The 15,824-nt window shown below is 41.3% G+C and overlaps 1 protein-coding gene across 2 annotated transcripts in view; it reads right to left on the reverse strand.

Moving 5' to 3' along the window:
• riox1 (ribosomal oxygenase 1) overlaps positions 1-14,956 on the reverse strand; it is a 57,116-nt gene extending 42,160 nt beyond the window's left edge. Inside the window, exons 1-2 of one of the 2 annotated variants that reach the window (XM_043695491.1) lie at positions 14,420-14,956; positions 9,483-9,842 (exon numbers count right to left, since the gene is read on the reverse strand). In XM_043695491.1, coding sequence (XP_043551426.1) covers positions 9,483-9,842; positions 14,420-14,491 — 432 coding nt within the window. In that variant the 5' untranslated portion in view covers positions 14,492-14,956. The remainder of the gene's footprint in view (positions 1-9,482; positions 9,843-14,419) is intronic. The other variant, XM_043695490.1, reaches the window with a different exon arrangement.
• Positions 14,957-15,824: the final 868 nt, after the last annotated feature.

Genomic DNA, 15,824 nt, shown 5'->3' on the forward strand with positions numbered 1-15,824 from the left:
ATTATTTACATTCACCTTCAAAATTTTACGTTAATTAGCTAGTGAGGTTAATGCGCTGATTAAAATATTTATCTTCATGTGAATAATGATGATGGTCTGTACTTATAGAATGGGTGTGGCATCTGGGCAGCGTAATGCCAACAACCCGATGGAACTACTTCAATTGTCACTGAATTGATCACATTCTTAGGCTCCACTCTCCTGTCATTGTTACTCTGCAATAAAATTCCATTTATGAGAGCTCAACAATTCTACCAACATTAAAATGTTGCAATAAGCAACAAATAAAAGAAACAAATCAAAAACAATCCACTCAAAGCACTTGCAGATTTCATACCCATAATTCCAAACACTACAAATCTGCAACTCCTGGCAACAAAATGTTACCATGCCAACATCACAATCAAATTAAAGCATGCACAAATAATGGCTAAAGACCCACAATGTACACATTTATTAGCCCATCAAAATGAAACAAATTTCAAGTTATTTAGAGGGAGTTGACGCCCAATGTAAGTTTTCAAAAAGAATTACAAATTGTTCATACTTTAGATATGTGTAAATTAGTGCTCTTTTACTTCGCCCTACTGAATTTTTTCAGCAATTGCATTCTGCTTCTTAGTAATAACTATGCTTTCCAAGACTTCTGTAAGGAATTCATCAGGCAACTTCTCCGACTGTTTCTACAACTTGAATTTGGCTAAGGATAGTCAGTCTACTGAATGCAACCATGTGTGGGCTGATGACCATGCTTTGGATTGCACACTACAACTGGCACAATTGTTTTTATTTTCTAATAGATTTATGGATTTACTGAATACATACTTGCAAATTACAGCCCCTGTGCACTAATAATCTGCCAAAATATATATAAAATCCAAGCTCGCTTAAAATTGAAAATCTATGATAAATGAAAAATATACATCAATATTAAATGTTCAAGCTGCCTGTCATACAAAATTTCACCTATCTCACCCCACTATATGGACTAAATCCTAATCACATATTTTGAATGTAGAAACATTGAAAATAGGAACACAGGCCATTAAATCCTGCGCCACTTAGTCCACAGCTGGTCATCCAACTCGTATACTGTTCCTGCTTTCTGCCAATACCTAGTGCTCCCTATAGCCCTAAGAATTATATTTATCTCCTTGAAACATTCAGTTTTCTGTCCTCAACTGCTTTCTGTGGCAGAAATTCCACAGGCGCATCACTCTTTGGGTGATGACATTTTGGTTGATCTCCGTCTTAAATGGCATACCCCATATTCTTAAATTATGACCTCGTGTCCCTCCAGTCATTGAGAACATTCTTCCTGAGTTTCTCTCTCTGTTCCTGTTTGAACTTTATAGGTTTCTGAAATTCCCTCCTCATTCTTCCAAACTTCAGTGAATGTAGTCTTAATTGATGGGGGGTGCGGCTGTCTCTTTATCCTGTCACCCCAGGAATCAGTCCGGTAAACTTGTGTTGCACTGTCTCTGTAGCCAGAACATTCATCCTCTGATTAGGAGACCAAAGGTACATTTAATGCTCCAAGTGTGGTCTCAGCAATGCCTTGTACGATTATAACAAGAATATTCTAACTTCACAAAACAAAAGCAAATAGATATGCTGGTGATAGAGAAATTGGAAGAATGGAATGGAATGCTCTAGATATGTGAATTTGTAGTTGAGACGTGTGGATATTGGTAGTTTTATGGTGAATATTAATTGATAATATATCCTCGAAATAGAGTGAAAGAAGTCAAGGAAAGGTAGAATCGAAGGTGGACTGTCTTGAAGCTGGGAAAAATGTGGAAATTGGAAGGGAAGTTAATGGCAGTTTTTAATTTTGGTGGGGATCGGGGGAGGAACACCAAAATGATGATTATTATACCTGGAAAAAAATGTCGGGGTGGGAGGCCTTAGTAGGACTGAAAGAAAGAATGTTATGTGTCACACAAAAAGGAAGGCAGAGCTAGGACCCATAGGATATCTGTAGCGGCATAGTGGCACAGTGGTTAGCACTGCTGCCTCACAGCGCCTAGCACTGCTGCCTCACAGTGCCAGAGAGCTGGGTTCAATTCCCGCCTCAGGCGATTGTGTGTGGAGTTTAGACATTATCCCCGTGTCTGCATGGGTTTCCCCCGGGTTCTCCGGTTTTCTCCCACAGTCCAAAAATGTGCAGGTTAGGTGAATTAGCCACGCTAAATTGCCCATAGTGTTAGGTGAAGGGGTTAATGTAGGGGAATGGGTCTGGGTGGGTTACGCTTCGGCAGGTCGGTGTGGACTTGTTGGGCTGAAGGGCCTGTTTCCACACTGTAAGTAATCTAAGTAAACTAATCTAAGTAAACCAGGAGTCACAGTGTAAGGATACGGGGTAAGCCACATAAAACTGAAATGGAGAGAAATTTCTTCAGCCAGAGAGTGTGGTGAGCCTGTGGAATTCTCTGCCACAGAAAGCAATTGAGGCCAGAACATAGAATGCTTTCAAGAAGGAGTTAGACATAGTTCCGAAGGGATCAAAAAGTATGGTAAGAAAGCATGAATAGGGTATGAATTGAATGACCAGCCATGATCAATCTGAAAAGTGAAACGGCGCTCCTATTTTCTATACAGAGGAATCTCGATTAGCCGGCATACGATTATCCGAATTTCGGATTATCCAAACAAGATTGCAAGATCCCAATGCTTGGCTAAACTGTGTTATCTGGCATTCGATTATCCGAACAAAATAGTACCCACCCGTGTCCTTCGGATAATCGAGTTCCTCTGTATTTCTTGTTAGCACAGAGAGCAGGAGAAACTCATCTTACACAGAGATTTAAAGATAGGAACAAAGTTAGCAGCTTAAAGTATGAAGTATAAAATAAAACTGAAGCAGTATGCTAGTTTGACATTCAACGTCAACCTAAATTTCTGAAATTAGCCAATTATGATTTACCTCTCAAATACGTCCCCACCTCGAAGGAATACAGATACCAATAACCTACAATCAACCAAGATCCTCAATACAAAGGCAAAACACGTCCAAGTATATTGATTTTCCATCAGAAATGAGAAACAAAATTGATAATCATTTGATAAAACCATACCTCAACTTGTGATTGATGAGCTGGCAAAAACAGAACCACATGTAACAAACATTCCCGACGAACTATATAATAAATTGCAAGCATTAGCCTCACACAAAAAAAAATCAATAGACAATAGGCATGTAAAAATTGTTGACTTAACTTTACACTTTCCCATACTGTATTCCATCTTCCACTTCTTTGCCCACTTTCTTAGCCTGTCCAGTCTTTCTGCAGCCTCCCCGATTCCTCACGACTATCTGTCCTTTCAACTATCTTTGTGCCATCTACAGTCTACCTGTATATTGAAGTCCCCTAAGGTTATTGTAAAAGTGCCTTTTTACATATCTTCTCTATCACCTGATTTAATTTCTGCCCCACATCCCGATTGTTCAGAGTCCCATATCTCCCATCAGGGTCTTTCTCCTTGGCAGTTTCTCAACTCTATCCACACATTCTATATCTTCCAACTCTATTAGTTCTTGCTATCGATTTGATTTAATTTCTTATGAACAAAGCAATACCAACCCCTCTCCAAACTGCCCACCTCTGTGTCCTTTCATTAGCACGTATATCCTTGGATATTTAGTTTCCAGCCCTGATCTCTTTGCAGCCACGTCTCGGACACTCTCAACATCATACCTGCCAATTTTGATCTACTCTACAAGCTCATTTACCTTGTTTCATATACTGCATGCATTCAAGTATAACACCCTCAATCCTGTGTTAACTGTCCCCCTTCTCACAGTTGTCCCCTCATCTGCTGTGTCTAAATTAGATTCCTGACCCTTTCCATATACACTGTCTTATTTCTTGCTCTGGTAACTTTAATAACCTCTGCAGAGCCCTCCCCGCCTTTTACTTTTTCCATGCAACTGAATTGCACCTACCCCCACTCATCTATTTAGTATGAAGGCATAGCCACAGCACTAGTTATACGATTCGCCAAGACACTGGTCCCCCAGCATGATTCAGGTGGAACCTGTCCCATTGTAACAGTTCTCTCCTTCCCCAGTACTGCTGCCAAGTTCCCTGAATTTGAACCAGTTTTTCTGATACCAACCTTTGAGTCTTGTTGACCTGTGCAAATTTGCTCACAGTTCAGGTAGCAATCCCAATACTATTACCTTTTTGATTCTGCTTTCTCACTTAGCCTCCAGCTGCTCATATTCTCTCAGCAGAACCTCTTGAGTCGATTTGTTTTATTATCACATGTACCTAAGCACAGTGAAGAGCTTTGCTTGCGAGCAGTACAGGCAGATCATAGTAAGCAAGGACATACAGATTATAGAGTGAAAGGAACTTGGACTGAGTGAGGCATACACATTACACCATCCAGCATGAGGCAAGATCAAGATTAATGAGATTGTGAACTTTTTGGTGCAAGTGTTCAAGCTTCTGTGTCTTCTGCTTAATGGAAGAGGTTGGAAGAGAGCATTACCAGGGTGGAATGGTCTTTGATTATGTTGGCAGCTTTTCTGTAAATGGAATCCATGGAAGTGTGAATAGAATCCATGGAAGGAACGCTGGCTTCCATGATGATCTGGGTTGCGCACACAACTTTCTATGGTCTTTTACGGTCCTGGGCAAAACAGTTACCGTAACAGGTCATTATGCACCCAGATTGTAAGCTGTTTATGGCACATCTGCAAAGGTTGGTGAGGGCCTTTCCACTTTCTACCGATATCATTGGTATTTACATGGACCACAACAACTGGATCTTTCCCCTCCTACTCCAATTTCCTCTGCAGCTGGGATGTCCTGAATCCAGGCACCAGCTAGACAGCCTTCCAGATTCTCAATCCTGGCCACAGAGAACCATGTTTATTCCCCTGTTTTATCCTCGATTACAACTACATTTCTCTTTCATTCTCCCTCTTTAATAGCTCGCTGTACCACAGTGCTATTGTCAGTTTGCTCATTCTCTCTACAGCCCTCACTCTATCCACATAGGAAGCAAGAACCTTAAACCAGTTAGGCAAACCCAACGGCTGAGGCTCCTTTAGCACCACACCTGGATCTCTCTACCTGCCTCACTCAGAGTCATATGCTCCTGTCCCTGACCATTGACCATACTCAAAGTTGTTAATCTTAAGGGGTATGAGTTCCCTCTAACACAGCATCCAGGCAATTCTACTCTTCCTGGTGTGTCGTAGTGTTCAAAGCTCAGATTCCAGATCATCAACTTGAGCCAGAGCTTTTCAAGCAACCAACATTTGCTACAGATGTGGTCACTATGAACCACAATAGGGTCCACCAGCTCCCACATCATGCATTTATAATACATTACCTGGCGCCTCTATTTTAGATTACTTCGTTCTTAATTGATTTTTTAAAAGTTCATACTGGTTTTTTAGTTTGCAGTCTAGAAATATTTCTTCTGACTTACCTTCAATCTGAAAAAAACCTATAATAGTCAAATTAGTAACTATCACCAATGAATTTACAGTTTACCGGTGATGACACTCTTTTGTGCTGGGCTCCTGATCATGGACGTCAACTTATCATTTTAAAAAACTTACAAACTATCAATTGGAAAAAAAAGCAAAAAACATCTCTTCCTCCTGCAACAAATTCCCACATTCCCTCCAAATTCCCCAAACTATATACTCACTCAGGCTATATCTCACTCTGGATGTGATTCTCTGTATTGGCCGTGAGGAAAATTAAAAACATTTTCCTATGGCTGGAGTCATCATTGAATCAGAAAAGTTCGCTGACGATAGCTTGCAATCCTACAAGTGTATTCTAAAAACAAAATGCCCTCAATCACTCTGACAATTCTATTTGGATGCTAAACTTCAGCATATACTGCACAATTTGTCAACTATTAAGAGATCACATTTTCCACTACATGTCGATGCCATTGTAAAGTTGGTTACACTGCCTTTGCAAGTCAGTTCATCTTTGGTTGCTCATCATCCTCCTTTGCTCAATCTTTTGTGTTGAAGCTCATTGCTTTTCTTTCCAGCCATTGTTGCAGCTACAATTAGTGGTCATTAGTGTAAGTGGTAACTAGACACTAATGACAAGCAATTTAGCAGTCACATTAGGTATTTTTAAAATCAGCCTGTTTCAGAGATGTTATAGAGTCAATCCAGGCCTCCTGGGGTAGGGATACTACCACTGCACTACCTTAGCCCTTTAGAAAATTGTTCCCTTGAGACAATCATAGTCATCAGGAATTAAACCCAACACACCACTGGGTTTCTAAATCATCACCTTTACCACTCAGCCACAATTATCAACCAAGAAGTCACATTAATTCCACCTTAAAGAGGTACCAATTGCAGACAGATAATCTGAGGTTTCCCAAAATAGTGAATGCATTTAATACACATTAAGCAGTGCTATAGACATTGATCTCCACTGGAATGGAAAGCCATTAGCATGTGTTTATGCAATGGATGAGTCCTTTGACTTTTTCTCAGGAATTGCCAGCCTTTTATTTGGTTTGGGATGTAGTTACTTGCCCTACAGTTCTCTCGTTGAGGGAGTGACAGATGGTATAAACAGAGCCACTGCTTAACAATGGGTTCCTCCATCAGTGAGGTTTTGGAAGACGGGGTTCAAAATGCTGAGCTGACCAGACTCAGGATGTGTTAGATGAAGCAGAAGTGGGTTGGATGATGATGATGATAATACAATTGGCCATTAGAGTGCTCACCAACGTCCAGTACGCAGCCCGAACCACCTAGAACCGCTGAGTGAAGTGACCCTATCCTTCTGGAACTGGACACTGGCTCTGGATAATCTCCAGGACCAGCAACTATAATTTGAGCCAGCTTAGTGAAATTCCCTTGGTGCTTTTCAAAACAGCATGGAGGAGTTTGTTTTTCATGCAGCTGCCATACCAGTCTCCACTCTCTCACATTTGTCTGTCACTCAAATCCACCTTGGCTCAATGTCCTACCTTCCAGCACCAGAGTTAATAGAGGGTTTTCAAAAAGCAGATACTTTCTCTTTCCATCCTGGATCTGGAGTGGAAGTAATAACATGTGTTAACAGTTCAAGGAGGTTCACCGACTGCCAGGTCACATGCAGTTTTTACAGTATGGAGGAAAGAGTGTTTCGCATTTACATTGAATGTCTTTATTTGCAGCTCCCATTTAGTTTCTTGAAAGAGTTGCTCCTGTACCTGGCCAAAGTAGCCATCAAGTGGTCTGGGCAGCCAGTCATGGAGGGGGGTCATAGTACCCTTCTTCTGTTGTTAGATCCACATTTGGATGTCCTTTTGGAGGGTGCACGAGGTGTCCACCAACACAATACAGGCCTTGAGGGACCAATGGGCACCATGTGCCAGGATGCATCATCACCCAGTAACAATATTTTGATTTAATTTCAATTGTAGTTCCACAGGTTGATTGTTTGATGTGGGTTTTGGTCACAGTGCCTTGACAGGTTGATGAACTTATTTAAGCGTTTATTTAAAAGAATATAATAGTGAGGGGACTTTATGTCCTTCTCTACTTAGGCAATTCCTCGTAGTTGTAGATGACTTCCTTCCACTCTGGTGTTGTGGGTCCTAATCGACTAAATGATCCAACTTTGGTTCTACATCTTGCCACAGGTGAGACAGGTGGTGTTTGATGACTCAAGTATTCACATTCTCCTTCCAATGTTTGTACTTGGTCTTCGCCATCAGTCAGCAATATTCAAATTGGTTGGCATCTCCATAGATGTTGCTTCTCCAGTTTGGACAAGTGATAACCACAAGTTGGTGAGGACAATGTACTCTTTCAGGGAGACTTTAAGAACATCCTTAAACATTTCCTTACCTTGTTGGTAACCATTTAGTGTTCTGAAGGTCAAGACAGAGAGCTTGCTTTGGAAGATGTGTGTCAGACTCGCAGATGATGTGGCCCAGCTAGCACAGGTGACTGACTATAACCAGTGCGTCAATATTAGAAATGCTAACTTGAGAAGAGACAATCATATTGGAGCATTTATCCTGCCAGTGAGTTTGCAGGATTTTGCAGAGGCATCACTGGTGATATTCTCTTGTGATTTGTGTCTGTTATATGCTATCTATATTGGGCAGGACTGCTAGCAACAGTGCAGAAATGTGAAAAAAAACTATGCAAAAAATATAATGATTTTATAGTTTGCAGATAACCTCTGTCTACTCAAGTCAGGTTAAATGTTTTAAGAAGTTCTGCGTTTAAAGACAGTTTTGTCTGTATCTCTATCTATTATTGCAATGCATTTTAAAACTAGGCCCATTTTGTGCATTTCAACTATATTCCTCTAGGATGTGACCAGGATAAAATATTGGACAACAGCTATAGCAAGATATATGTGTCAGTATCAGATGTTCCAGTGATGTGGGATTACCTAGTGTCTTGTTTTCATACCTGAGATTTATCCTGTCAAGATTTAGTTAGTAAAGTTTTCTTTCTTGTACAAAATTGTAACAGCATGACTGAATTCATATTCCAAAAACATCATTAGTTATAGTTAACACCACTATTTTGTACTTAAATGACAAAAATTATTTCACACTAAACCAACAGTCCGAAAAACCTTACATTTACTTTAGTTTATGCCCTGAAACCTGGACATTGTTCAGTTTTAAATGGTGCTGTGTTATCTCATAGCTCTTCTTCAATGTTTGCAATTTGGACATCTAAACAACTTATTGCCAATAAGTTATAAGAAAGGCTAAAAATCACACAACACCAGGTTACAGTCCAACAGGTTTATTTGGAAGTACTAGCTTTTGGAGCACTGCTCCTTCATCAGATAGCTGTGGAACAGGATCATAAAACACATTATAGTGTCATGGAGCTGAAATAATATATTGAACAAACCTAGATTGCTGTTAAGTCTTTCATCTTTTAGAATGGGTTGCAGGTTTCAGTTCATTAATATATAAATCCCAGAACTTATTTGCAGATACATTCTATTTTGATCAAAAAGCTCACAATCTACAGGCAATCAATGCATGTAATCTTTCATAAATTCCTATGTTAAAAACAGAACCAGTCTAACTCAAGACTGGGATACAGACAGACTCCAACCGCACACATTGTTGGAGCTGAGATGTCACTTTTTTTTAAAAACCTTTAGTTATCTTGAGAATGTGATAGTTCTGGGATTTACATATTAATAAACTGAAACCTGCAATCCATTCTAAAAGACTTAACGGGAATCTAGGCTTGTTCAAATATCATTTCAGCTACATGACACTAATTTTTTCTATAAATTCTGTGTCTTATGATCCTGTTCCACAGCTACACGATGAAGGAGCAGCACTCTGAAAGCTAGTACTTCCAAATAAACCTGTTGGACTGTAATCTGGTACTGGGTGAATTTTTAACTTTGTCCACCCCAGTCCAACACTGGCACCCCCCTATTATAAGAAAGGAACAGTTTGTGAACAAATGCTTGCAGGCGAGACCATGAACTCCATTTTGCAATACTCACTTCGAAAGGTTTCGTGGGAAACGCCCTCTTGAATGTTGTTGTGCTCTTGACTGTAGAACAGTTTGTTGGAACATCATTGGACAGTGCTTCAAATTTCTTAGACTTTAACTTCATTCTTTTAATTTTACGCACCCGCTTGCTGTTAATTTTTCTTTTAGCACGGGAACCCATGGGGTCCTTCTTGGCACAGTCATTTATCCCATGTAGTATTTCGGCATTATTCACAACATGAATATCTAATGAGGATTCCAGTTTAACTTTTAAATATTTTCGTTTCTTCTTCATTATCTTCCTCCTCCTGGATAAATGTAGCGAATGTTTTTGTTTTTCTTGATTTGTCTTATTTGAAGATCCATCGGTCTGTAAGAAATAATCGCTCATTAGTAAAGCAGTAGAAAGCAAACAACACTTTTTTTACAATATCAAAACTTGGATGATTTAGCATAAAATCATGAATGCTTGACAACCAAAATGGTCAGTTTGAAACTCAGTCAATGTTAGTTTCAGTCTGTCTGTCATATCAGGGAGTGGTATATATGCTACAATCATCTCTTACAACTAAAATTTGTCAGTTTAGATTGCATCCTTGGAAATCTTAGAATCATAGAATCCCTGCAGTGTGGAAACAGACCCTTCAATCGAACAATTCCACATCGATCCTCCAAAGAATAACCTACCCAGACCCATTCTGCTACTACTCTACATTTACCCCAAACTAATGCACCTAACCTACACATTCCTGAACAAAATGGGCAATTTAGCATGGCCACCTAATGTTCACATATTTAGACTGTAGGAGGAAACCAGAGCACCCAGAGGAAACCCATGCAGGTACGGGGAGAATGTGCAAACTCTACACAGACAGTTGCCCGATGTGAGAATCGACCCTGGCACTGTGAGGCAGCAGTGCTAGCCACTGAGCCACCATGCCATCCACTTCTCTGCACTCTCTCTAGTGCAATTACACCTTTCCTATAGTGAAGTTGGGGATCAATTAGCTCAGTTGACTAGACACTTGATCTGCAATGCAAAGTGATACCAACAGCACAAATTCAATTTCCATACCGGCTGAAGTTAGAATGAAGGTCCTAGTTTCTTGACTTCACCCCCACACAGGTTAAATTCACCATCAGTCATGTCTCTTTCTATCTCTCTCCAACTCTCTCTAATAAGAAAGCAGTTCTCTGAAACTATCACAACTTTATATTTATCAGAGCAGCAACTAGAACTACACACAGTACTCCAGCTGTGATCTAACCAGTGGTCCACACAACATTCCAACTGTTGTGTTCAATGGCTTGACTAGGATTAACAAGTATTTTGTAAGCCTCAACGAACAACCTATCTACTGGTCTAGCCAGTTCTAGGGTCCAATCAGTTTGGAGCCCATGATCTGTTTCTTTATGCTTCTTAGCATCCTACCACTTTCTTGCCTGATTAGCCTTTACCAAACATTATCTCATATTGCTCCAGGTTTAACCTTATTTGTCATTGTTCTACTTGGCATGCCTACTGCTATCTTCTAGCGGGCTACAGCCAAATTATGTTTCATTTGCAAGCTTCTCAATCGAACCTCTATATTCAAGTTCAAATCATTGTAAAGGCTATAAATACAAATGAGCTGAAACCGAACATGAAACCCACTGAGGCCAGCCAACCACTCAAAAATACCCATCAACCACTCCCCTTTGCTTTCCATCTCTGAACTAATTTTAGATTTACCTTGCTACTTCACCTTAAATCCCATGGGTGTTTGCTTTTGTGATCTGTGTGACCAATTTGCCATGCCTTACCGAAAGCATTGCTAATATCCATATAGACTACATCAAATCCACCACCCACATCGACATGACTTGTTACCATCTCAAAAAACTCAATCATGTTAGCCAGATATCTCCTCTTTAGTCATTAACAACTTGTATTATACCTGTCCACACCACTCTACAAGTACTGAGCCCATTTCTCACAACTAATTCGATTCAAATCTTTTAGAATTAGTGATAGCATCTTGAAGCCAACTAATCCCAAAGTGTCCCTTATAATCTGGTTGCCCATGATTAATCACCAGATAAATATTTTGCATTCATTTTATGCAGAATATAAGGAAAACATTGTCTATAAATCAGAAAGCGGAAGGGAGAGGGGACTACAGAGATGCCAGCCAATCCAACATAGAATCTCTTTGCAAGAATACAGCCAAGTCTCAGACCTTTGAGTATAGAAGTTATGTTGAAATGGTACAGGATGTTGGTGAGGCATCTTTTGGAGTACAGTATCCAGTTCTGGTTTCCCTGTCATAGGAAGATATTATTAAGCTGGAGAGGGTTCAGAAGAGATATAACAGGAAGTTGCCAGGAATGGAGGGTTTGAATGATAAGGAGAGGCTGGGGCTTTTTTCACTGGAGCATAAAAAGTTGAGACGTGACCTTATAGAGGTTTAAAAAATAATGAGGCTCATAGATAAGGCAAAGGCAAGTGTCTTTTCCTTAGTGTGGGAGACTTCAAAACTGAACGGCATATTTTTAAGGTGAGAGGAGAAAGATTTTTTAAAAATGAGGTAATTTTTTTTAAAGCATAGAGTGGTTTGTGTACAGAATGAATTTCCAGAGGGAGTGGTGGATGCAGGTACAGTTACAGTTTAAAAGACAATTTAGACAATTATCTGAATAAGAAACATTTGGAGGAACATTGCAAGTGCAGACAAGTGGGACTAGTTTAGTTTGGGATTATGCTGTTTCTATGCGGTATGATTCCGTGATTCTAAGTCTCAACTTGAAACAACTAACTCTGCTTCCAGCAGCAAAGATTTACAGGAATGGTTTCAGATCTTTACTGAGGATACTTGGAGAAGCTTGGGTAATTCTCTTTAAAGGATAAAGGAGGAGGTTTAATAAGAGATGTCAAAAATTATGGGGCGTCTGGACAGAGTAGATACTGTCCTCATTGACAGAAGGGTGGACAAGCACAGGACAATGACTTAGTGTGAAGATCAAAAAATCCAAAGGCAACATGAAGAATTTTTAACATGGCAAGTGGTTAGGGTGTGGAATGCGTACCTTGATGGTGTAGTGGAGGCAGGTTCAATTGTGCCTTTTAAAAAGGCTTTGGATAATTATCTTAAAATACTAATTATACAGAGCTAGAGGGAAAAGGCAGGTGAGTGGGACTCCATGAACCGCTCTTGCAAAGGCCCAGAAGAGAAGGTGGATGAAATGGGTTGCATCCATGCAATAAACATTCCAAAAGCCTCTCAAAATATTGCAACTACACATCTTCAACACACTGAAAAAAATAGAACACATGGTACATTACTGAGATAATGGGCACTGAATGAAATGCCATGTTGAGCTGCCATTTTTCTATCGCTGCCAGAGCTTTTTACCCACTTGGGAGGTTCAGAACAGAAATCCAGGAGAAACGTCTTTACCTGAACTGGTCTAATTGTGCAACCTATCATATATCATAGAGGATAACAACATAGATGCACTTAAGACAAAGGTAGTTAAAGACATGAGAAAGAAAGGAGTAATGGATGGGATTGGACAGGAGAAGTCTGAAGGGACATTTGACGTATTCAAAATCATTATGACCTGAAAAAGTAAGAAACTGTTCCACTAGTGGGAAGGATTGAGAAATGAATCAATAGCACAAGGAAAAACTTTGCTGTAGTGTGAGTGCTTAAGGTATGGAATGCACTTCCTTAGGTTCGAGTAGAAACATGTTCAATTAAATCAATTCAATTAAAGCTAAATTTGAAATGGAACATGTGCAGAATTACAAGGAGAAAGCAGAAAATGGCATTATTTACATTGCTAATTTGGAAAGATGATGCAGACATGGCAGACTGAGTTAGTTATTAATAACTATATTGCATTAATAATTGTTAGAAACTATTACTTTAACACATGAAAGGGTGGATATAAAGAGCATGCTTCCTCTTGTGGGGAGCTACACCTGGGCAATATAGTTTAAAAATAATTTAAAGACAAATTTGTTTTTTTTCAGAGAATTGTTAGCCTGTGAAACCTCCTTCCTCGGTGGAGGTTGGGATTCACTGTGTCTATTACCAGGGAATCAAGGCTGGGCCAGGAGGTGAAAGCTGGACAAGGCAATGAGGGTGAACCCACAACCATATCAACTGCGCCCTTACTGAACAGTAAAGCTGACTCCAAAAGCCAAGTGCCCTCCTCTTGCAATCCTGAAGTGCGTGAGGAGGCAGACATGGAATATTGAACATTGAACCTGCTCCTTCAGAACTTCAATTGAGTCATACTAGACTCAGGAGGAGAAAGTGAGGTCTGCAGATGCTGGAGATCAGAGCTGGAAATGTGTTGCTGGAAAAGCGCAGCAGGTCAGGCAGCATCCAGGGAACAGGAGAATCGACGTTTCGGGCATAAGCCCTTCTTCAGGAATGAAGAAGGGCTTATGCCCGAAACGTCGATTCTCCTGTTCCCTGGATGCTGCCTGACCTGCTGCGCTTTTCCAGCAACACATTTCCAGCTCATACTAGACTCAACCCATTAAATGTTCCTCTCTCTCTCCATTGATATTGCCAGACCTGCTGAATTTCTACAGCATCTTCCATGTATGTTTCTGATTGCCAGCATGCGCAGTACTGTATATTGTTTTTATTTAACAGTGAGCTTCTGGGTCCAAAATGCTACTGCAAAGAGCAGCCTGGCACGTGGAGATAGGACTGTCCACGTGACTCCTGCCACTGAGATTCCGAGACCTTCACGAACGTTACGTCAGGGGGCGGAGCCAGCAGTAACCCCGAGCTGACCCCTAACGGCAGCAGCCGCCGCCGCCGCATGTCCATTTCAACCGCCTCCGGGCCGCGGCGGACAGGGGACTGCAGCGAGGACTTCGCTTCCTCCATCCCAACAGGGGCCTTTCCAAAACCATTTCCTGCCCCTCGATTGCACTGATTGACTGACCTGTTTGCAGAGCCCGTTCTCAGCCTCCAGGTTCCGGTAAACGGACAACGCCGACACGCGAGAATAGGCCATAGTAGCCTGTGTGAGGGACAGGGCCTGGAAGGAACGGACCGATGTGGTCCGTGCCGACGTCAGTACGTACAACAATGCCCCGCCCCCCAGTGTGTGACGGACGTGGCGTCAGCGAATCAGCACTCGCCTGGCGCTGCCCCCGTTTCCCCCGCCCCCTTCTCAGCGTGGCCTTTTTCTCAATGAACTCAGAAACGTCACCTTGTTGAGATTTCCAATCTCGTTCTGCACAAGATACAAGTGCCATCTTACTGAGATGTTCACTTTCTCTCTCTCTCTCTCTCTGCACGATACAAGTACCACCTTGCTTAGATGTTTTCTGTCTCCACAAGATATAAGTACCAGCTTACTAAAATGTTATCCCCCTCTCCACAACACACAAGTACCACCTTGCTGAGATGTTCACTCTCTCACCGCAGGATGGTATTGAGTTCCACTGACATTTTATGTTCTTGTTTTAAAGAAAATCCAAAAGGAGTTCTTTTTAAAGGTGTGCGCTAAAGCAGGTGATGGATGCAGGATTGATTGAGGCTTGCAAAATAGAATTAGGTTGTTCCTTTTCTAAGAATTCCATGCATGGTTATACGGAGAAGGCAGAAGATTGGTGATACCCTCGATGAATATTTAGTGATCCAATGGGCTGAATTGCATCCTTCTGCCCTGTACAATTCTTGGGCTGAGAGTCAAACCATCAACAAACAGTCTATGTGGTATCAAACATCAAAGTATTACCTGCACTTCCACATGTCATTTACTGTATACATTGCTCCCGATTCAATCTCCTCTACACTGCCCCCCCTCCCCCAACTCTGTCAAGGATATGCAGGTCCTGAGCCTCTTGCATCGCCACTCCCTTACAATCCAACGCCTGGAGCAAGAATGCCTCATCTTCTGCCTCGGGACCCTCCAACTCCATGGCATCAAATTGGATTTCACCAATTTCCTCATTTCCCCTCCCCACACCTTATCCCAGTTCCAAGCTTCCAGCTTAGCAAAGCCCTCATAACTTGTCTCACCTGTCTGTCTTCCTTCCCACCCATCCTCTCCACCCTCCCCTCTGACCTAATATCATTACCCTCCACCTCCATCCACCTATTGCACTCTCAGCTACCATCCCCCAGCCCTACCCCACTCCCATTTATCTCTCCAGCCCCGAGGCTCCCACCTCATTCCTGATGAAGGGCTTTTGCCCAAAACGCCGATCTTCCTGCTCCTCAGATGCTACCTGACCTGCTGTGCTTTTCCAGCATCACACTCTTGACTCTAATCTCCAACATCTGCGGTCCTTACTTTCACCTAGATGGAAAATGTAGTATATCTACAATGTCATTGGCTA

The sequence above is a fragment of the Chiloscyllium plagiosum genome, chromosome 9, assembly GCF_004010195.1.
Source record: "Chiloscyllium plagiosum isolate BGI_BamShark_2017 chromosome 9, ASM401019v2, whole genome shotgun sequence".
In the NCBI taxonomy this organism is placed as follows: Eukaryota; Metazoa; Chordata; class Chondrichthyes; order Orectolobiformes; family Hemiscylliidae; genus Chiloscyllium; species Chiloscyllium plagiosum.